Below are 24,714 nucleotides of genomic sequence, written 5' to 3'. Positions count from 1 at the left end.
TGGCTAGACTTAAAATGAATCACAAGAGCAGTTAGCCTAGTACTAATCTATGAACCTGTGAACCTATGCTATATCAGGGAAAGCTATGTCTCATTAGACACAGGAGCTGTTTATAATTAACTAGAAGACTTTAGGGCTTTGCATCTCATGTAAAACAGCTTAGAAATTTAATGTTATTAGTGCAAAAAAATCTTTGGCAATTAAACCATGAATGGGTGCAGTCCTAACATAGTAATGAACACAGAACACAGAAGCATGTAACAACATGTTTCTCTTTCTCATACATCCTACCAAATTCCACCCCAGTTCCTAAAGTCTACAGCTTCTTTATATCATCTTCACCCGTATTAAATTTCATTTAAAGTTTTGGTCTGTCAAACATCTTGACATACATATTTCATGAAAAAACCCTAACTTATACTCTAAAAATAATCGCTACAAGACACCATTGTTCCCCTTCAAAACACTTCATAACATATCCACTTGTTCTAGAACATGTCTTCTAAGACATGCAATTTGCATGGATAAAACTTGTTTATGCCAATAACATCAGACATTTCTCCAGGCTATACAAACTAATACTCTAAAGTATATTTTAATGTACTGTACTACATTTTAGACCTGGAGACAATCAATCTTTTCTTTTTTTTTTCTTTTAGACTAAGACTTGTAAAAATAAAGTTTAGCTGACAACAGCACAGCACTGCTCATTTTCCAACTAAGCACCTTCTACAACCCTTACACTTCTGCTAAGTACTGTTCAGATGTTTATACAATGGAAGTATGTTAAAAGTAGAGCTCAGGGGAGCTGGGATGTTCAACAGGTATGGACTAAGAAGAAAATAAACGATCTGTGGAAATGGATACAACACAAAAGGGGCAAATCTCATAAGCATACTACTGTGTAACAACATTTTCCTGGTATCTATTGTCACCTCAGAACATGAGGAGACTGCATAATTAGTCTAATGCTAAATTAACCACAATATGAAATGTTTATTAAATCTGCTAAAAAATGGTTCAACATACCTCTTACTCTTACAGAGACAGAATGACGAATGCTTCCTACTCTGTTTGTGGCTAAGCACAAGTATTCTCCAGAGTCTTCTTCAGAAATATTAACAATCCGTATGGTCTTATTGAAGTTTTCAAATCTGACCTTTGTGAAAGGCAGTTCCCCTCCTTTCTTGTGCCATGCGATATCTGGTGTTGGCCTACAATACAAACAGGCTTTGGTTGACATTCAGATAAATATTCGGTATTACTCACCTTGTCACTGTCTTGCACATTAAAAAACAGTGCTTTAAAGACACAGTCTGAATTGTGAACAACACAGAACCATTTGTTTGATGGACTGGGAGTAGACATAACCAGTAATTTGTTTCTCAGTGACGCCGACCATCTAGCATGCTATATTGTCAGATATAACTCAGTACTAAGGATATGGCATGCTCTGGTCTTGTTTTCCAATGCTTGCTAGATTTTGTTCTACTTCCTAGATTTATGCAACACCTTGTAATTCTCACAGTACTCCTTTGTAGTCAAGGGTCACAGAGACAGGATTTTCCACACTGTGACATAACTATTAAAGTATAGAACTTCTAAGGATTTTTTTGTACCCAAGAGCTTGTCCATGCTTTTTTTTTCAACAGCCCCCCTGCAACTGAACTAAATTTTAGAAAAATGGGGCCTACCCCTCCATCACACTAAAGGGTTGGAATGTTAAGCAATGCCATTGCAATGTGAAGTTGTTGTGTCACATGACTAACCATATCAACCACTTTTCTAATAATTTAAACTCAACATCTTTAGGTTCTTATTCCATTTCTGAATCATATCTATGACTTACCCAACTATAAGCAAGAATTCATTAACATTCTTACATTTAACACCATAAACCTTTTGTAGCAACAATATCTGCATCAAAGGCATTACCCTTAATTGTACAAATTTTCATAAGTTATAATCACAGTGATATGGACCAGGTGGTCACTAGTTGTTAAAAAATATCCATCCCCTTCCTTTCAGGTATAATTTAATAACAGTTTATAATCCTTCCCTGCCGTAAATACTGTTACCATGCTATTCATTTTGTAAAGTAAACAAACAGCAATTTGGGCACTATTAAAAGACATATAATAATCACAGTCTGCTTTAACAGAATCAGTAATAGAACAAACCTGAACACTACCCAAATATTCATCAAATTCAGCAACTGTTACAGATGTTTCTACGAAACAGGTTTGCCACTAAAATCTTTTTCACATTGTGACAAAACAAGAAAAGTCCAAATGATTAACACTATAGCATACATTTGTACCTAGTTAGAAGGAAGGAATGACCAACATAGTACAGCTATGTAAGTAAACTTGCCATAACAGTAGATGTTATAATAGATAACAACTGCAATATCATAAAGCTGTTTGGGACCTATCTTGCCAAGGATATCATACATCTGGCCAGTATACTAAAGCTTTTGGGCACATTTCTTGTGCACCATACATCCTTTGAAGGAAGAGGGCATGCTGAAATAAAAAGGATGTACAGACACCAACATTCAGAGATTTCTGCCTCTGATAAGGGAGGCTGCAACCAATATGTCAACTTAAGTTATGCCAGAAAAAAAAGGGACAAGGGTATCTGGGAGTCCACTCCAACCAGGGGTAAGTAGCAGAGACAAAAATGGGGAATGGATAGAGGGTGTTAGAACTGCAACAGAGATCTATTTAAACATCTACTTATAAATGGCGGACTACAGTAAGGACAAAACTGGCAGCATCCTAGGGCCCACAGCTTTGGGGGGCCAAAAACCAACCAACAAAACAGTTTAATTTAACTTTTTTCCATTTATCTTAAGTCCATTTGCACAGTATCACTCTTGCAACTGGGAATCAATGTACAGAAAAGTGCAGGAAGTGGCATAAGCAGGCTGTGTGAGGGCAAAACTCCCATTTGTTGAGAGCAGACCATCTAAATCATAGAAACTGTGTCCAGAAAGTGGGAAATTATGGCTGCAGATGGAGGTGTGTGTGTGTGTGTGTGTGTGTGTGTGTGTGTGTGCGCGCCTGTGACCCGCTCAGAGTTAGACTAAGATTCATCAAGTGCACCGTCTGCTTAAGAAATGTGCTCAAAGTCACACAGTAAGCACTAAACCTAAGTGGCTGCACTGTCAGGCAAATGGAGGTAGCAAAAATCAAACCCTGCATCTTAGACTACATGAACCAGCTCATTAACAGCGTAGAGCATTAACCCCCTGAACTTACTGCCAGACATTCACATACTTCATTTTCCAGTAAATCCCTGAACGTTAAGCCAATGAGGTTCTCAGTCAGTCATGCCAGTCATTAGAGTTCTGTGTGATATTATCACATTACATATTAAAATGTAAAGGGTTTGAACCCCTTCACCTCCATTTTCCTTCTGTGAGACTTTAAGCAAGCTGTAATTGATGGTCAGATCTGTGTGCCTGTATAAATGTATGGTTCTGGCATCCCAATATGCTATTCATTAGGTGCCTTAATTCTGTTGTTTCCTGGGTCAGGTCAGTGAGGTTTGAAAATTTCCCCATTAAATGCCCCTGAAGAACAGGATGAGCAAATGAAGAAGAAAAGAAAGATGGTACATATACATCCATTAAGAAGGAAAAGCTAGAGGGAGAAGAAAGGGAAAGGATGGAGTATTGTAACAGTGATAAGTAGGACATCTACTGTTATGGTACGTTCTTACACAACTCTACTATGTCCTTTATGAATAACTGTTGCAGTATTCCTTACAACAGGGAAAATACTACAGCTACAATAAAAGATGGGGGAAGAAGGAACTGAGGAACCTTCCAAAAACCCATGGAGGATAGACCAGGCAAAATTTACTCTGGCCTTAGAAATCACATGTGTAGAAGACCAAGTAGCTTCAAAAATGGATGTAGCATTGAGGCTGTTGAATGAGCACAAACTGGACTAGAAGGTCACCTGTCATGTAAGAATTATAAAAAGAAATGACTTTAGAAACCCAAGAATATATGGTTTGATTAGAAACCAATAAACCCAATCTCCTGTTGTGAAAAAAATAAAACAGCTGCTCAGATGTCCTACTAGCTTTAGTCTTATCTAAATAATATCTGAGCTGCCTGTGCAAATCCTGAGAATGGAGAGCTGCCTCACTGCTATGTTGAGGAGAAGAAAGAAAGGAAGATGGATAGTCTGATTCAAAGACAAATCATTAACTACTTTAGGTATAAAAGTGGGATTGGTTCTAAGAGACCCCACGTCTCTGTGAAAAAAAAAAAAAAACAGAAAAGGAGGAACTGCCATAAGGGCCTAAAGTTCAGAGGATCTCTTGACAGAATTTAATGCCACCAACAAGGCTGTTGTCCAGGTTCAGAGTTTTAAAGAGGAAGAGGCTGCTGGTTCAAAAGGTGCCCGAGTCAATTTCTCAAGAACAAAGTTAAGTTTCCAAGAAGGAGAAACTGTTTTCCTGGAGGCTTAATATGAACCTAGAGGAAAGTGGTGGATCTACTGGCAGACAGGCAGAAATGGCTGACAAATGAGCTTTAACAAAAGAGTATGCCAGATTAGTACCGAGCAACTCACACCAGTAAGAAAGAAGAAACTTTTAGAAAGGTATTGAGAAAGGAAAGGTCCAGAATGAGCCTCCAAAAGCTTTCCTTCCTGGGAGCCAAAACATTCTGGAGTAGAAACCTGTGCCCCTTTAGCAAGGACACACTGACTGAATAGTACCTTGAAATAGGAAAGATTAAAGAAAAGGAAAATAAGGCAACTAGCAAGGAAGGATTGAGGAGTTCCTCACAAAGGAGGAAGAGACTTCCATACCATGAAATAACCATTGTGAATAATTGACAGAACCAAAGAGTCTGTGGTGATCTGCTGCCAGAATGGAAAAGTCAGAGATAAGAGGAATCTGGCTAAAGGGAAGAGGAAGATGACTGCCAAATAGAAGCTGAGTTGTACAAAAGGAAGACTTCTGTCCCCTGAAATCCTGACCAGTATTCTCAGAAAAACCAATTACTTAGAAGGTCTTTTGCTCTTTAAAAGCTGTTTATGATAATTACAAACAAAAGTTGCTTTAGAGGGGTAATTCCTCTGATATGTAGGAATAGGTGACAGGAAAACTTGTTAAAGGTTTGCATGACCTTCCCCTTATCTTGCAGAACTTGAAAATATTCATCATCAGCTGAACCAAACAGATTTTGGATATCTAATGGAGATTCCAATAATTTTTGCATTGACATCCTCAGGGACAGATTGTAGCCTAAGCCACAAATACCTCCTAATGACCAACCTTGATGCAGCCACCCTACAGTAAGCATCAACAACATCATGACTACATTATGATGGAATGACAAGACGCTTGGGAAAGATAACTCAGAAAAGAAAGGGTTGAAGCTGTGGAATGTGTATCAGATGTGCCAGCCAGCACACACCCCTGTTTGGCAATAATAGCAATCACATGCCTAGTTATATGTGTCTGGTAACTGATGGTCCTGAAAGCCAAGACAACAGAGATATACACAGTCTTTCTTTACCTATCCAGAACTCTGTTATCCTACTATCCTTGTCTAAAGGTAACAGCTTGAAAGTTTAATGGGTTTGCAAGTTAAGAGGGAAATCACAGAAGAGTCTGATGTGGAATTCTTAAACATTTCTGAGCATCAAGAACCTTATAAAATTTTTTTTTTTTTTTTTTAGGAACAGGGGCTGAGACTCGGAGGCTTGGAATTCAGACATAAAAGTGTCTAGCAGAGCTTCCAGAACATGAAGAACTGCAGAATGTCTGGGAGAATCCATCTGTAAGAGATCATAATATCTCTTCTGGACATCAATCAGACATCTCAGAACTTTCCCAATGAAAATGCTCCGTCATTTTAATAATGATGTCCCTAAAAGAAAGCTCTTGAACTACTGGAGAGTCAGGGGAAAGAGCATCCCCTTCATCAGACCCTAAATCCAGAGAAGAGTGAAAATGGGAAGAGTAAGCCAAATACTCCTCTCCAGAATCCAAGTCCTCATTAGATGAAACAGAATCCCTATGTCTTTTAGAGGAAGTGGAAGAAAAAGGGAAACCAACAGTAGATGGCATTGACAAACCCTGCAGAGGTTTTAAAGCCATAAGGGCTTTGAAAAGACCTTGTGTGAAGGTTTCCACTTCTTATGTGGGTCTTTAGCAACATGAGTTACATGCCTAATCTTCTGTTTCTTTTTTACATGAACCTCAGCCCTAAAGAATTTAGGAGGATCTTATCCCTGCCTTATATCTAGAAGGGAAACAGGTATTTCCTCCCTTACAAATATCTATGGAATCCCCCTAGGACTTTCAAAAATTACCAACCACAGTTCCCCCTTCTTGCCCACAGTGGACGTAGACTAAGCCTCATAGGACATGCAAAGGGCATGCTAAGTGTTGGCTTGCAACAAGGGTTGGGAAAGAAAGAGAAGATGTCAGAAATGGACAGTTCTTGGGGTCTTCATCTGATCCTACAGAGATGTGCAGCAGATGCTGGATAGCAGTAGTCGCCAATTGCAGTTTCTTGACTTTTCTTTTGAAGGCAGCTAGACATCGGGGTGGGCAGATTCAGAACTCATGGTCCTTTGAGCAAGTAACTTCAACTGCTGATTCTCTAAATATACAGAATGGGAAGACAGATGACTATACAGGGTGTTAGGAAGAAACATCTTACAAATATCACATTGTTTGTGTTCATGTTATGTACCAAAACAAAAGAGGCACTTCTCATGTCTATCCTTATGGGTAATCTGCCTCCCACACTCACATTTCCCCTTTCTGGATGACCTATATCTTCAATAAAAGCCACAATGAGAAAGAAAAAGGAAGAGTCCCCAGTTGGATACTTAACTGCCCTAGGCTTGGAGGTGATATGAGATTAATGAGTTTCAGACCAAACTCAAAAAAAGAAGTTATGTACTCACCGTAATGTTCCATGTGAGTTGTTCATCTCACTTTCATTCTTACAGATGGGTTCGGAGCTGATCCTCGGTTCCAAGTCAGCCTGCTACAAAGCTCGAGGTCTTCAGACAGCTCAAGGTCAAGTACCTATCCCATGATGCACCCAGAGTTAACTCAGATCTTGCTTGCTGCATATAATAATACCATGTGTCATTCTATCACTCTTTAGGAGAAAACTATAGAAGGATTGAGTGACCAGGAAGAATCTAGTACCTCGGTCCTCGAAAAACCCTGGAGGGGTAGGAGGGTGGGAAGTAAGAATGAAGGTGAGATGAACAACTCACATGGAATGTTATGGTAAGTATATAACTTCTTTATGTGAAGTTGTTCTATCTCGCCATTCATTCTTAAAGATGGGTAGCATCTCAAGCACCATCTTTCTCGAGTGGCTCACAGGAGTATATTTTTCAGGACAGTAGACCCAAAGGAGGGCCTGTCCCAGGAGGCCTTGTCAACTTTGTAATGAGTGATAAAGATATGAGGTCTTGACCAAGTGGCTGCTGCACAAATGTTGTCTACAGGAAGCCTAACAGAAAAGGCAGAAGATGTGGATACTGCTCTGGTAGAATGAGCCTTAATTTTGTGTTGCAAGGGCATATTAGCAACTGAATAAACAAATGTGATATAATCTGATAACCATTTAGACAGTGTTGTTTTAGCCACTGGCATACCTTTTCTGGAATCTGAAAAGAAAACGAAAAGCTGTTCTGATTGAGTTGTCTATGAACATCAAGCTTGTGCAGCATATATTCTAAGTTGTTGGTATGTTTGTGGAAGAACACTGGCAAATCTATAATCTGGTTCAGATTAATCTCAGTAGAAACTCTGGGCAAGAATGAAGGATTTGTTCGTAGGGAGACTCTGTCAGAGTGGATAATCAAATAAGGAGGCTTTATGGACAAGGCCTGAAGCTCTGACACTCTACACACAGAAGTGATGGCTTGTAAAAAGATAGTCTTGCATGACAAATATTTCAAATCGCAGGAGGAAGCTGGTTTGAAAGGTGGGAGAATAATGCATGAAAGGAAAGCATAAAGTTTAGATTCCAAGGGGTATAATGGGATTTCACAGGTGGTCTGAGATGAAAAGTCCCTTTGAGAAAGGCTTTGGATAGTTTGTGTGACATTGTGTTCAATCCTTCAAAGCCAAGATGAAAATTAGAGATAGCAGCAAACTGAACCCGAACTGTTGCTGCTGTAGCTTCTTTATTGAAAGTAAAGTCAGGAACTCAAATATGGAGGCAATAGGGGCTTGGTAGGAATCAATGTTATTTTGAGAGGCCCATACAGAAAATATTTTCCATTTGCTAAGATATAGCTTCCTAGTAGAAGATTTTTGAGAAGATATCAGAATTTGCTGCATTTCATTAGAGAGGTTATGGAACCTGGCTATGTTGGGAAGTGGAGCAGTCAAGCTGTCAATTTCAGGGACTAAAGAGAGGTAAGAAGATCCCCCGATGAATGTGTCAGAAGATCTGGAACTGGGTCCAGAATCCAAGGGTCTTCCAATTGATGAAGTCGAAGGAAGGGGAACCAAATCCGACGAGGCCAATGAGGGGCTATTAGAATGATGGTCCTTCCCAGGGCTTTTGCTTTCTGTAATACTTTGGGTATCAAGGGAATTGGTGGGAATGCATAGAGGAGACCCGGAGGCCAATCGTGTACGAGTGCATCCCTTGGGGCTTCTCCCAGAGGGGGAATCAGGGCAAATTAGCTTCTGCATTTCATGTTTATGTGGTTGGCAAAAAGGTCACAGCAAGGCTGACCCCAGCTGTGGAAAATACTCTCCGCTATTTCTTTCTTGAGGGACTACTCATGAGGCAACAAAATTGCTCTGCTCAGTTGGTCTGCCATTATGCTGGATTTCCCTGGGATGTGCGTTGCTAACAGAAAGTGCTGGGTGGATGTAGCCCACTGCCATACTCTTAGGGCCTCATGACAAAGGGGGGTAGGACCTAGTTCCTCCTTGTTTGTTCAAGTACCAGACCACTGACATGTTGTCCATCTGAATCAAAATCGTTCCCAGAGGAAGAGAATCCTGGAAGTGCTGCAATGCTAAAAGTACTGCTCTCATCTCCAGGACATTGATATGCAGATGTGTCTCCTGTTCAGTCCATATGCCTTGGGCTGTTCTTCCCTGAAAATGCCCACCCACCCTATCAGGGAAACATCTGTGGTTAATGTAGCCGCTGGTGGGGGTAGAATAAAAGGACGACCTATCGTTACATGAAGAGAGGTCAACCACCACTGAAGATCCTTTTTGCATGTGTTTGTGATTATTCTAAGATGAGACATTGGTAGCTCTTGGTAAGACCATTGAGTGAATAACAGCCGTTGAAGAATCCGCAGGTGCATGCAACCCAGCGGTATCACTAATATTGCAGCTGCCATTATGCCTAACAATTTTAGTACTTCTGCTGCTGGAGACTTGTCTTTGGATATGATATTGCAAACCTGCTGATGGAGTAGTAAGACTCTTTCTGCTGGATGTCTCAAAGTGGTGGTGGTGTCCATTTCTGCTCAGATAAAAAACATATGTTGCAATGGCGACGACAGATTTTTCTGAATTTACTGTAATACCCAGATGACTGCAGAGAGAAAGAGTGGTGTCCAAGACTTGTATAAGCTGATGCCTGGTGGTGGCGGTGAGGAGCCAATCGTCTAGGTATGGAAACACCTGGAATCCTAAACATCTCAGGTGAGCCGTGACCACTGCAATACATTTGGTGAACACTCTGGGGGTTGTAGTGAGACAAAAGGGCAGGGCTCGAAACTGGTAATGATTGGTTCCCAGCCGGAAGCGCAGATGATCCCTGGATGGTCTTGGCCATTTTTATATGGTTGTATGCATCCTGGAGATCTATCAAGCACATCCAATTGTCTTTCCCTAAGAAGGGAAGTATTGACTGAAGCGTGACCACCCAGAACTTCTCTTTCTTGACAGATCTGTTTAGTCTGTTGAGGTCCAAAATGGGTCTCCAGTCCCCTGTCTTTTTTGGAACTAAAAAGAATCTTGAGGACATTTCGGATCCTATCTGGTCTGCTGGGACTGGTTGGATGACTCTTTTTCTTAGCAACATTTGGACCTCTACTGTTGTCCGTTCCCTGTAACTGGGTGGAACATCCGGGATTTTTGTTGTCACTGGGGGGGGGGGGTGTGGTGAAAGGTATGAAATATCCTCTGGAAGCTATACTTTATACCCAGTTGTCATTTGTTATTTTGAGCCAGGCATCTGGATACAAAGATAAGCGACCCCCGACTGCCTTCAGAGTAGGACAGTCCGGCCTCCTTTCAGGAGTGCTGGTAGGGCTTCCCAAAGAACTGTTCTCTGTCACAATGGTTTTGCAGACCCCCTCTGCTGTGAGAGTGGCATCTTCCATTATTGCCCACTCCTCTTCCCCTGGAGGGAGTTTCACCACTTGTGTCCATGTGTCCACCAAGCCTCCTTGGGCTTTTCGGAACCACATCTTTCCTCCCCTTTGACCCGTGGGGTAGGGTCTGGTAGGGGTGGAAAAACGGACTCCGACTGCAGACAGAGTCTTTCCTTCCTGTTCACATCTGGTCAAAGTTTCCTTAACTTTGGGCCCGAAAAGGGATGAGCCATCAAAGGGGGTGTTGACAAAGGATGACTTAAAGGGCTCTATGAAGGAACACAAGGACATCCATGTGTGTCTCCTAAGAGCAATTGCTGTACCCATTGCCCTACTCATTCCATTAGCTGCATATGAAATTAGGTGTTATAGATCAGTTCACTATGGAACTGAGGGTAGTAAGCTGGGAGGCAACTTTGTCTGAAGCTCCTGCAGCTACTGTACCCTGAAGAGCATCTCCAAGCTCTTTTAGGAGATCTCTTTGCAGTCTCATACAATGAGTGAGATAGTTAAGTGAACGGAGGGCAAAAGTCACTGAACTGTATGTGCGCTTCCAGTTTCTATTCATAATCCTAGAATCTCTGCTAGGAGGATGGATAGAGGAAGAAGTTTCCAAAATCTCCTTTTTGGTGGCTGCTGCCATCACCATGGCATCAACTGGCACTCCCTTGGTAAGAAAGGACTTTTCCTGCGGGGTAGAAATAAATTTATTAGGCCTCCTGGGGACAAGCTCCATGGTGTCCAGAGACTCCCACGCCCCTCGTGAGACCAGCTCCATGAGCTCATCAAAGGGCGGAGACAACCAAGAAGTGGAGGCTTGAGACCCAAAAGCCTTCAGGAGAACCGACTCATCTTCAGTAGGTTTGATGGACTGCCAGTCACCTCTCTGCCTAAAGATTTCTAATATCTCAGCAAATGAGATATCCTCAGAGGGGGACCGTGGGGACTCTTCTGATTCATCCAAGTTGGTATCAGATGTGAGAGACTCCTGCAGGGAATCTAAGTGCTTCCTCTTACAGATTCTCTTCCTGGGAGCCTCATCAGTGAGAACTTCTGGTGAGGTCTCAGAAGAGCAGGGCCACCCAATGGGAATTCCTGAGGCTCTGGGTCTCTACACTTAGAAAGGATCTTTGAAGCATAAGTGGATACAGGCGCTATTGGGGAGGAGTTAGCTGGACCTTAAGATGTAAATGTCTTAGGAGACATAACTCTCCCCATGACTTCAAAGGCACCTCTGCTCCGATGAGAAGGGACTGATGGATCCCAGGAAACCATCGATCCCTCCGGCACCAGGACAGTAGGCTCCAAACCAGAGGTAGGAGCCGAGCTCACCCAAGCCAAAATCCTGAGAGGCAAAGTCAAAACTGACAAGTCAGTTTGACTATCCTCTCCAGACCCGACTGGAGAGTGTCAGCTCCTAAACTCCTTGAATGGCGCTGAGGATGTCCAAGTAAATGGGACTGATGACACTGGAACAGATGTTGGCTCCAAAGGCTCAATGATCATCAAGTCCATCTCCTGTGGGTCCAAAGGTCTGGTATGGTTCGGAGGAGGAAAAGAAGTAGATGGCAAAACAGTCTTCGGTTCTGAAACCGCTTGGGTTGGGGCCAATAAATATTTGCAAACAACTGTAACAACTTCTGCACCACAAGATCCACATCGAAATCGGAAAGGCTTATCAAGGACCGAGATGAATGGATGGACGTAGGCACTGATTGCAGGAGTAGCAATTTAGGTACCTCGGATACTGGTTCCAGGACTGGAGATCATCTACGTAAAGTCAATATGGTCAGCTCTGAGGGCTGTGGAGCCGAGGTCGATGTTTTTTTTTTATTTTTTTTTTACTTCCAAAGAAATAGAAGCCTTGGAAGACTTTGAAGATTTACTAGACCTGTTCTGGTCACTCAAAGCTTCCTGAAATGATGGTTTGATTAGTCCTCTATCAATTTGCTTTCTCTTTCACTCCTGAAGAACCCTGGAAGAGAAGGAATGACAAATGGAACAACTTTCCTGAAGGTGCAAGGCTCCCAAGCAATATATACAGTTGACATGGCTATTTGTAACAAGACATTTTTTTTGTCCACATTTTGGACATTTTTTAAAACCTGACTTAGAATTTTTATTCGTATCCTGGTCAGCCATAATGAACAACTCAGTATCCAGAAAAAAACTACTATAATATAATAAAGATACACCCAAAAACTATCTAAATATGCCCTGACAAAAACTATGGGCTCAATATGCTGTGACAAAGTGTCACTCTAAACACACACACTTTGACTAGTTATCTAAGCTACATACATCAAAAACAATGACAAACATGTCACTTATCAAAGGCACACAAAGCACTATTTAACTACACTAAATATAAAGGCCTTTAGAAAAAAATGAAGGCCAAAAGCTATATCTAATATGAAAAGGGACACTATAGGGAAGGAAAGGCTATAGAAGCTAAAAGCTAACTCTAAGACGTAGAAATAACAAAGTTATTTAGAAAATTTTTGATAATAAAATTTTTACTGGCCAGAGCTATGCTGAGGAGCCTCTGATCTATTGCAGCAGCAAACTAGATCTGAGGTAACTCCAGGTGTATCATGGGATAGGTACTTGGCCTCAAGCTGTCTGAAGACCTCGAGCTTTGTAGTAGGATGACTCAGAGCCGAGGATCAGCTCCGAACCCATCTGTAAGAATGAACAGTGAGATAGAACAACTTCACATCACAGTGTTTGGACTGGCAGCTAAGAATTTCTGAGGATTTGCACTCATATACCTCTTATGCCTCAGACGTAGGACATACCTCTGACATACAGTGCTTCAAAGGGCCCATGGCTTTGGTATGCTGGTTGGACATATGGCTACCCTCATAAGAATATCCCTATTGTTATGGTAAGTTATGGTAAGTTCTTACACAAGTATACTAGCCAACTCTGTTAACTCTGTAGGCATATGCTGCAACAATACTACATTATCAGCCATTCAGGTAGGTCAGATCCATACTGAGTGATGCCAGAAGGGAGAGCTATTCTTGATGACAGAGAAGTTATAGAAAGGTCAAAAGTGAGATGTGGGTGTTATGCAAGCATCCCCCCCAAAACAAACAGTATTTTGTTTACACTAATATTTCTGATTTTGTATAACTTGTGGGTTGCTGAACAAAATCTGTTGCAACATCAGTATTGTCTTTAATTGTTTTGCTTTATTCACTGTAGTAAAGAATGAATTGTTTCATTAATAAGCTTGAATTTTTTAATTGTAACATAACAAATATGTTGCATTGTAGTAATTCCACTGTAATATAATGTAATAATATATTTGTAGTAATATATTTTGTAGTACCTTCTTTACAGCCTCAAGCCAATGTGAAGGTGTTGACATTTGATAGCTTGTATAGTCTGCATTATTTAAAGTGATGCTTAGAACTGCCTAATCTTCAACATCTGTTACACAATCATTGGTGTAAATTACTGTGATAAAGTCTTCTCTACAAGACTGGATTGTAAAGGATTTCTGCATTTAGCTAAAGACTCTTTACTATGCATAGGAGTTACTGCAGATGACTAAAGCTCTTTGTTAATGAGTTGCTTCCTGGTCAAGGATGGAAGGTTTGAATCTTACCACCTTCATTTACCTACTGTGGAACCTAGAGCAAAGTTACTTAACCAGACAAAGCAAATGGGACTTTGGACGAGACTCCTCAATGGTCTCCTGGACTGCATATCTAGTACTTAACTATGAAGTTGTGGTGTTTTTTTCCAACCATTCCCTATTGCACAGCTGATCTACTTCAATAAATGCTATGACAATATCACTAGCACACCAATTTTTTTAATGCATTATAGGCCACTTATTCTTCAATGGTAGCAGGCACTGAATTTTTAGATAAAGCACTGAAATGCAAAGTTGTTTGCCAACAGCAAAGTCTACACTAGTAATAGTTATCCATAATGCAGAATTATTCAGATTACTTGTACTTCTGCAGACATTGTGCATTTTGACTTAGCATATGTTACCAGGTGGTTAAGATTTCTTATGCTTTCATTACAAATACTCTTCTTTTTAAACTGTGTTACACAAGCCTGGGTCTTATGGTATGATGCTAGTGATCTTTGTACAATGCCAAGCAATTTATCCAATGCTACCACTAAAGTACATGAAATTTACTCCTTCATAACAATAAAAAGTGTACACAGTCAACAAAGTGGCTATAACTGATGGTGGGGTAGGGGTACGTTATGCTCTTATTAGTGTTTTTAAATGGTCTTTAATCTGGCATGTGAATTAGAATTAGTTTGAAATACTCCGCTATTGCTATTGTGGGTTTGTGTGAAACAAATCTGAAATATGTCACTCTAGTCATCATTATTATTTTTTTACACAGACATCTGAGAAGGATGCAGTCAAAAATGTAGCTATAATTGCTGGATTTTGGGAATGTCTGTGGATAAAATGTATGATCCTGACAAGGTGATAAAGTTAAAAAAGTCAGTTTGTCTTTGCAGGACTAGTGTGTGTAAATGAGATAACTTTTAATTGTATTTTGCAACCTTTATTGTATTGCTCATGGAGCTTTTCTCCCCGGGCCTCCACTGAAAATGGGCACTTCTTGGCCCAGTGGACTTCCCCGGTAATCAAACTGATAATAAATAAATAAAATAAGTAATGTGCATACAGTCAAAAAAGTGGTTGTAATTGATGAGTACAGATATTGTTGGAATATGGTGACAACAGTTTGAGTGACTTATATGGCTGAAAAGTTATATAATGGGTATTTTTGTCATTGATGGTTAGTACACTTTGTTTCACTGTTTACTGGAAAAATGTTCAAAACTACAAATTTAAAACACCCTCTAAGAAATATTTTAATTAAACAAAAAATACAATTTAATACAATCTGTAAGGTACATCTGAAAGATTATGTACATGTGCATGACATAAAAAAAGAATGTTCCAGTGTTTGGGGGGGGCACAGTTTGAAAACAGCCCAAGGCCGAAGATAGACTTACTCTACCCCTCTATATAACTGTAATATGTTCATCATTTAATCACTGTTGCAGCAGCATAAAGCCATATGAGACAATTGCCATTGTTTATGCAGAAAGGGTGGGGCAAGAAGGACCAGGCCTCAGAAGACAATGGAGAATAGCTTTAGCAATTTCTTTTCTTGCTCTAGAAAGAGAGACAATTTGTGTAGTGTTTAGTGAAAGTATAAAAACTGGACCAAGTTAGCAGCTCTAGAATAGCTTTAGGATCCACTCTTTATTCAAAATGGATGCAGAAGTAGTCACAACTCTAATGGAGTATGCCTTGACATTCTGAGGGAGTGCTTTTTCTATAATGAGAAAAGCAGAACTCATTAGCCTGAGATAACCATCTAAATATGTTCTTTTGGAAAATGTTTGGTCTTGCTTCTGAAATTCCAAAGAAATAAAGGGTTGGTCTGACATTATGAAATATTTTGTCTTATCCAGGTAGTATCCGAGTTGTCTGTGGATACCCAGAGAATGCAGAATTCTTTCTCCTCTGTTTTTAGGCTGGAGAAAAGAAAAAAGGTAGGTAACTACAATGATTTTATGTGAACTCAAAAACAGCTTTGGGTATGAATAAAGGATTACTTGAAAGAATCTCTCAGTACTTACAAAAAACAAAAGGGATAAGCAGACACAAGGCCCTGCAATTAAGATACTGTATTAGCCAAAAACTGAGCAAAAAGCAAAGTTTTTTAAACAGAAACATCTTTATTAAATCACCACATATGACATAGGCAGTCATACATTTACATAAATGAAGACAAACCATGATGACATAACTTTAGTTGCAAACATTATACATCACTTATGATCTATCCAGTCAGTCAGTCAAACATTACATAGCTCATTTAAATCCTGCCTTCTTTTAAACCTCGTTCCACCACTGCATGCACTGTTCCCACAATTCCCAGGTTTCTATGTAACTTGCTCCTACCCCTTTTCTAAAGATGCCATTTCTAGTTGTTTTATCTCTGTTACTATAGTCACTATTTCTAGTACATGGTTTAGACTTTTATTTCCATTTTCTAGAAATTGCTTTTTTGGCATCCATCATAATTAGACTAAGCAAGGCCTTACTATGTCTAGGCACTTCCAATTCTGTACCATAGCTCAAAAAATAATTTCCTTAGTTATACCAATTTGCTGATACATTGTTTCAGATAAAGAAGTCTGCAGGGAATTTTTAAAGTCTGTCAACTCATTACACTGTAGAAGGAGGCACTGGAAGACAACCAGAGTACAATTCACTTTTTAATGAAGTACACAGCAAGACACAAACATAAGAACACATTAACTGAATCACCGCATTTTCGTCACAGTAACTTTCTTAGATGAGTGTGCCAACATTGTTTGTTTCCAGTACCTCCTTCTACAGTTTATTTGTTCTGCTTTTGTCACTTTTTCCAAATTTTTGGTTACTTGTAACTCATTACACTCCCAAAAATATGTTCCCAATGACCTCTTTCTTTCCTATCACAACTCCAACATTTGCTATCTACCTGAGGAAAAATTCTTTGGAGTCTACTTGCGGTAGAAAATACCTATGTAAACACTTACAAAGATCCTAAATCTTCTAGACTTTGTTACATAATTTCAGAGACATACATATACTCTCCCACTGCTTCTTTGTGAATTGCCTATCCAGTCCCTTTCCCAATTCTTTCATATCTCTTCTGATTGATTCTTAGCATTACCATGCACTATTTCTATGCTCTATTAATTATTCTTGTTAAACAGCAGTTTCTGTATTATATTCTACTAAAATCTCTACCATTGCTGGAATTTCACTTAGGATTCCACTATTTCTTTTTCTTTACCTATTCTCTGAGATCAATCCTTAATAGGCAAGGCAATCTTTAGCCTGCAGTCCAAATAAATTATTGGCCTCTTCCCATTCTATTACCTTTCCCTCTTTATTTGCTCCCAAAAACTTGTTTTTTTTTGCCAGTTTTCACCAATAAATTCCATCCCCATCTTGCATATTGCAGTCAGCCCTATTGGTAGAATCTTCTTTCTCCATTCCCATGTTGGCTTAATTTTTAGAATACTTTCTGCTACTTTAAGAATATAATATGCTGACTTTTTAATTTCCCAAAATAATTTACATTTCTAATAGCACAAGAAGAATGGACCCCATTCCCAAGTCAAAGTATGATAAAAGTTCATGAAATTACTATTATTTCAATCTTTGATGTCAGCCAGAAGTGCTCTATGCAGCACCCGCAATGTGCCCAGTAATGACTCCTTCAATTCGTATGGAGGAACATGTATTGGTAACATATCTAAATATGCTTGTAGATTTTTTTTGCAAGACCCATTACTACTACTACTGTTGGAACTGTCTGGGTATCTTTCTTCCACATTGTTCTCATTTCTTTATAAAACCAGATATTTTATGATTTTGTGCCTCTCTGTATGCAAGACACTGTAGTCACTGGTTGTGGTGATTTCAAGGATCACTGTTACTTTTGTCTTCTTTTCATGGACCACTATATCCAGTTTTCTAGCAACTCTCTTTTGAACTGTTGGTAATAGGTGATCCCATCTGATATAGACCATCATTTTCTATGATGCTTTGTGGCTCACGTTTCTACTGTTTTTCAGCCACTTCAATACCATAATGTTTTCACAGTCCCCAGTGCAACAGTCTTGCCATATTATTATGCCTTTCAGTATACAGTCCTTCTGCCATTAGTATGTCACAACCAGCAACAAGGTGTGCGACTGTTTCCAATTCTCTTTTACAAAGCCTACAGTTGTCTGTTTCTCTCACATGTTGTAAACCAACGTGCATGTAGCCCACTATGTTGGGCCATCAATATTAACCTTTCATCTCTTGGTTTGAATTTATCTCTCCTTAACCATTCCTGCATTTGATCCAGTTAAATATGAGGTTCTTCCAGAAGTTGTCTATACTTGCAACCACATTTATGCATTTTTCACATTTCTTGTCTTCTCATCTGATCCTTCACCTTATATTCTTTCTTTTGTTTTTTGGCACATTCAGTTGCTGCCTGTTTTTTATTGACTTCTGGTTTGATTTCCATTCCTTCTTGACACTGATATACTTCTGCTTGACTAAGCAGGGAAGTTATCTTAGATTTATTCTCCTCACTTTTCAAAATATTCACTACATTTGGGTCTTGTGAGGTCAGCAGATATATGTGCAATCCCACAACTGTAATATTCTGTATGGTTATTGTTATTCTCCTTAAGGATCTGCATCCAAAATTCCAGTCTCTTCTTGTTTCTTGAGCTCCACCCTCCTTTCATTATCATCCCTTTCCACTTTGAATTATAGGTTTCTGCTTGTACTATGTATAGGAGCCTTAACTGTGCAGCTCTGAAATACCTCTTCAAATCAGGTAATCCCAAATCACCTTGCTCTGCTGAAAGAATCAGCTTATGCCACTTGACTGTTGACATCTTCCCCTCCCAGATAACATCCTTCAGCTCTTTAATTGCTATCTACAAGTTTTCCTATGGTGGATAAAAATATTCCTGAGCTATGTATAAAACCAAAGGGCTGTAAATATTTTAACAGTTTGTATCTTGCTATCCATATTCATTAAACATAGCTTTCAATTTCTCAGTTTTTCTATTACCTTTTGTTTAGTCTCTTCCCACATATCCTTAGCTGCCACATCAGAATCCATTTTAATCCACTCTCCTAAGTACTTCATTTGATCATGTTCCCATAAATGGGTCTATATTAAATTCTCAAAAGACGACAATGTCAAATCTGACATTGCAGGCACAAGAATAGCAAAACTGCAGAACATCGAAAAGGTAAATGGAAATCTCCATAAGGGGAAATTTCCATTTACTTCAATGTAGTGCGGTCTCGGAGTTGGTATACTTAAGTAGCGGGGGGTGTGGGGGGTGCAGGGGGGTTGCCCCCTGCATACACCATTTAGTTTTTTTTTGTTATTTATTTATTTTTTCCGAACATTTAATGTTTTAACAGTTTGTTCACTAAGGGTTGACCTTTAGTGATTCAAACTGTTAAATATTCGATGTTACAATATAGACCCCCCCCTATAAATATAGATATTGCTGAACCAGTTAATGTGTGGGTACATAGTTTACAGCAATTGCCTTTATTTTAGCTTCATTAATTGTATATCCTGAAAAGATCTGCAACTATCTCAAAATGTTCCATAACACTGAAATGTCCTTTTCTGGTTTTATCAAGTATAACATATCATCTGCAAATAGAGCCAACTTTTCTTGACTACTATAGCAATTATATTCTTGGATTTCTGAGCCCCTTATTTTCTTTGCCAGTGGTTCTAAATATAATACAAATAGCAAAGGGGGGAAAAGGATAACCTCTCTGGTTCCTCTGCTCAAACAGAAATTATCAGAGAGGAACCCACCCTCATTAATTTTCACCTCTGATCCCTCATATATCCTCTTAATCAACCTTAAAGTTTTATCAGAGAATACAAATATTTCCATTGCCCTGCACATAAACTCCCAGCTCACTCTGTCAAATGCTTTCTCTGCATCAAGATGGACCAACAACAGTGGTGTTTTCTTAAATGCTGCTTCCCTCTGTATCATCAGTGTTCTGTTAATGTTGTCAAATGTTTGCTTCTCCTCCACAAAACCATATTGATCCATATCCATCAATTATGGCATCACATTTGCCATCATTTTAGTCATTATAGACATAAACACTTTATAATCATGGTTTGGGATTGAGATGGGCTTGTACAAAGCTGGATATGATGGGTCTTTACCCTCTTTGTGCATTACATTGACCACCGCTTCCTTCCAGGATGCTGGCGCTTCTCCTCTTAAAATACTGTTAAACAAAATCTTCCAGATCTTTATCAGTTTTTTTTCCTTCCTAGCTTCCAAACTTCCACGGGAATACTATCTATTCCTGGGGGCTTTCCTATGGATTGGTTGTACATCATCATTTTTATCTCATTTCCTCCTATCTTAACTGTTTGTAATTGAGCCACGTCTACCTCTAACCTTGGCATTATTTAATTCTTCCATAAACATTTCCATTTTTACCATTTCTTGATTTCCATATTTCTCTGCTTATACAGGCTTTCAGAACATTTCTGAAATACCTGTAGTACCTCTACAGGATCTCTTGTTATCTTCCTTGTTGCAGGCTCCTTAAGCTTGGCAACACCCCATTCTACTTTCTGTTGCATGAGTTGCACTCTGCTTATGTTATGTTGACGAAGTCATAACAATGCCGAAATATGCATATCCATAGCTAGTGGGGTTTGGCTTTATTGGCCTGAAATTGTCCATTAAAACGACTTCAAATGTAAAAGTCATGGGCAATCAGAATCACCATATAGCTGAAACACCTGATGTTCATAAGGGTCATTTGCATATATCCCATGTGCCTCTGTTACAGGAGGTTTGGGAGGTCACTCATTGGAAGTTCTAGCTTGGCTGGGGTTTTCATGTAGTTTTTTCTTACTCTCCCAGATTGTGAAAACACTTGAAATCTTTCAGAAAACATTATCTCCTAGGCATTGAAAGAAAACCTGTAAAAGAAAGAAGTATTTTCTTTGTATTGCTCTTTATCAGATTGTCTTCATGGAGGCATGAGAACCAGATACAAGTTGCTTCTACAAGCACTCATTTATTGGTTAGATAAATACTTTTTTATTATATTCAATGTTCTTTCTTATTTATTTGCATTCTCTTAAAACTTATTACTAGATCAAACCAAGGGTCCAGTCATTCAGTGTGAGAAAAAGCACATAATTTTTCTTGTATCATGCTCCTTTGACCAGACTTTTCTTCTTTTTTATGCTGCAGTGCCTACATTTCTTAAAGTTGAACATGGAGACTGAAAGAAGGAGGGCATCTGCTTATGTTAGTATCCCATTACACTTGCAAATAACTGAGAAAACGTTATTTTATAGCATGCAGACTATATCATGCTTTATAAAAATACCACTGTTAAGAACAAAATTTTGTTTTACTTACAGTTAACCCCCCCAAATGTTCTTGCAAACATTAATGGTATTAAGTAGATCATATGCTTTAGAGCCACCTACAAGTTTAACACAGTGAAGAAAATGCAGTATTTCCAGGTTTCCTTGTTCTTTCATGTTTTACACATATTAATTAATGCTGTGTAATCCCGTGTTTGTCAATTTCAGAGTTGCTGCTTTTATGCCTGTTGACCTCTATCTCCCAAATTCAGTCTCTGCTTCATTTCCAACTTACTCCCGGTTCTTTTAGTCAACTCTTGTGCTTTTTTCCTGTCTCTCAATCATTGGAAAAGGTTTCACTGGTACTCTTTCTCTCTCTCTTTCTCTCTGGTCTTTATTATCATAAGAACAAGAAGCAAAATCTCCTTCTGTTTCAGACCTGCATTATTGTTGGACAAACTTTTATATTTCTTCCTTAGCATGCTCCGCATAAAAAAAAGATTTTGTCCCACCAGGAAAGAATATTCTGAAAATAGCTGGCTCCAGCAGCTTAAATCTCACACCTGCTTCTCAGCATTTCCTGCTTAGTGGAATACATTTACTCCTCATCTGCCTTGTGTACAGTGAGTAATCATTTTCCACAAACACTCTACTGTCTCCCACTTTTAGTACTTTGTCCTTCTACCATAGTTTTGTCAGAATCAACTCCTTCTGCTGGTAAGATTGCATCTTTAGCATTAAAAGTGTAGGCTGCTTTCTCACGGTCAGGTTTGGAGCCGTTTCAGTTAACAACTCCTGCTGTGGATTATCAGTCCAGTTTCTTATTCATACTTTCATAAGTCGCATACAGTCTGTTCCTTCCAGCTTCTCTGGTACAGCAGAAAATTGCAAGTTTTCCCTCCTTGCTATCTCCTTTAAGTCTATTATTTTTGAAACGTCTCTTGAGCAGTTTCATATTCAGCCAGCTTTTTCTTCATTTCAACCTCTGACTTTTGCAGTTTTATCACCTCATCTGAATGACTGTTTAAAGTGTCTTCCATTTTTTTCCATTGTTTTATTTTAGTTGATATACTCCTTCAGTGTTTTGTTTATTTTAATCAGCTGTGAGTACATTTCAGTTATTTTTTCCTCTAGATTACTGCAAGTCATGTCATGCACCAAAGCTGGAGCTTGCACCACTTTTTGCCAAACAGCTGCAGAATTCTTCCCAGTCATTGTTTTTTCCCTCCCCTTTTGTAAATTATTTTCTTTCAGGTTCTTTGAATTTCTGTTTAGCTGGCATCCAGTCAATGCACTTACTAGCCAGTTACTGAGATTTACCAAAAAATGCAAGTTTACTGGCTCTCTCTTCTGAGTTTCTGTTTTCACACTGGGAGAGCTGAAATTAAGCTGTTACTCAATGTGCAGCCATCTTGGAAATATAAAACAATAAGCAAAGTTGTCTTCCAAGTAATGAACTTTCACTGCAGGTTCAAATGGATGTAATCTTAGCTTCTCCAGTACAAACTTAAGATCTTACACTGCAAACACCTGTTTTCTATGTGATTAAATATGTTTAAATCCAGTTGAATAACTACCCAACTTGGAACAAAGAAGAAAGGGATGGGTCTAAAAAAATACACAAGAGATGAACCTTGACAGAAGTGTTTGAGAGGTCAGCTTTTAGAAATTCACACAGATACTGAACTACCACTAGAGCCCATTACTGGGTTGGGTCCTGGCTTTTGTTGTGGTGCCAGCTGGAATATCTTTTCCATTTAGCTAAATATGCAGGTTTAAGCTATGCTTAAATGGGATCACTAGCCAGTCTTACAAATGGTCAGGTGTAGGTTCCAAATCTTAAGATGAATGAGATCCTTTGTCCTGTGTAAATCCACTCTGTGAGGAAGGGTTTGGTATTTGCTCCTGGCCTCATACATGAGAAGAGAGAACAAGTGTTGTCTTGGCCAAAAGCAGTATGTTTGCAGAATCCTCCTTGATCTTTAAGAGACTGGTAATCATAGAAATGGGAGGGATAGAAGAACATTTCCATCTACAGGTAAGTAAACCCATCTGTTTTTCCAAGCTTGAGTGCAAGGAATTCTGGTATCAGACTCCTGTAACTGTCTTTTGTGAAGGGAGGCAAACAGATCTACCTTGGGAGTTTTCCACAGCTGTACAATTTTCTGAATGACCTGTGTGTATAACAGTGATTCATTCATGAGGGTCTATCTGTCTGTTCTAGATCTGATCAGGGAACTATGCAGTGGTAATCTACTCTTTTAGGGTGTAGGTTGCCTGAAGGGAGAGACTGTGATGAGTTGACAACTTAAAGGCAATTGCGGCTGATCTGCACAGGGGATAAACCTTACCCCCCCCCCTCATTTAAGTACCACATCATTATGGTGTTGTCTGTAATTACTAGCACTGGGCCAGAAGTCCACAGCTGATTCAAGGCTTTTAATGCCTTTATTACAGCCATAGTTATTTTAAACAGTAATCCACAACTGTAAGTATATCAGGATTTACTATGGTTGATGTGGTTTGATCATGAGGGTAAAGTGGGTGTGTGCATTATACCTTAAGTAGAGTAATAATGAAATGAACAATAATGACTGCAATTAATGGGCTTTTTAGCAAGGCTGAAGGCTCAACTTGTATGTGGATCTAAGTAGTCAGGGTAATACCTGGTGAGAAGCCAGACTTCCTGCAGTACATAATCCCATAATTGCTGGTAGAGCTGTACTGGAACCATGCAGAAGTGTAGCTCAGTGTAGTCTGAACCTTCAGACTTTTGTAGGGATAGCTCACAGTGTTGTTATTACAAAGACAGATTTAATTAATTGGTTGACTTCTGACTCTGCAAACCAACACCTCATGTTGAATGGTAAGAATGCAGGGATGGCCATGACTCCCTACAGATTGAACTTCTGCACTGAAGACAGCTATGCAGCTGTACCAGAAAACACCAGCTGTATTCAGCTTCTCCAGTGAGTCTTCATGTAAGTTTGAGCTACACTCAGAATAAGTAAAGGGATCCAACAACATGGAGGGTAATAAAAACTCAGTACCTGTTCTTCTTATAATGAGACCTCAATAAATATCTCAAGTTATTTAAATGCACACTATTTTCCATCTTTTGACTCCATCTTTTGGTGCTGCCTGATAAGAGGCAGTTAGGATCTAATTGGACAGTTACTCCGCATACAGTATTTACACACACAATTTTTCTAAATTTATATACACACACATCCACTGATGTAACTATAATAAAAGCTACATTTTTTTAAAATAGGAATGCCCACTTTTCTGGGTGACAGCTTTATTACTGCAAAAATAAATGATAAAAAACTTTGCCATTACTTATTTATTATTTATTGGCATTTGATTACTGGGAAAGTCTGATTGGGTATGAGCCTATTTGCAGCAGAAGTCTAGGA

The 24,714-nt window shown here is 39.2% G+C and overlaps 1 protein-coding gene across 30 annotated transcripts in view; it reads right to left on the bottom strand.

The window, feature by feature from the left end:
* Nucleotides 1–24,714, bottom strand: part of NFASC (neurofascin) — a 2,999,343-nt gene that overhangs the window by 1,117,377 nt on the left and 1,857,252 nt on the right. For all 30 annotated transcript variants that reach the window (XM_044076767.1, XM_044076768.1, XM_044076766.1 and 27 more), the window contains one exon: nt 1,030–1,214. In XM_044076767.1, coding sequence (XP_043932702.1) covers nt 1,030–1,214 — 185 coding nt within the window. The remainder of the gene's footprint in view (nt 1–1,029; nt 1,215–24,714) is intronic.

The sequence above is a fragment of the Protopterus annectens genome, chromosome 7.part0 (genome assembly GCF_019279795.1).
Source record: "Protopterus annectens isolate FY-2018-M chromosome 7.part0, PAN1.0, whole genome shotgun sequence".
Classification (NCBI taxonomy): Eukaryota; Metazoa; Chordata; order Ceratodontiformes; family Protopteridae; genus Protopterus; species Protopterus annectens.
This window is presented reverse-complemented; position numbering and strand designations above follow the sequence as displayed.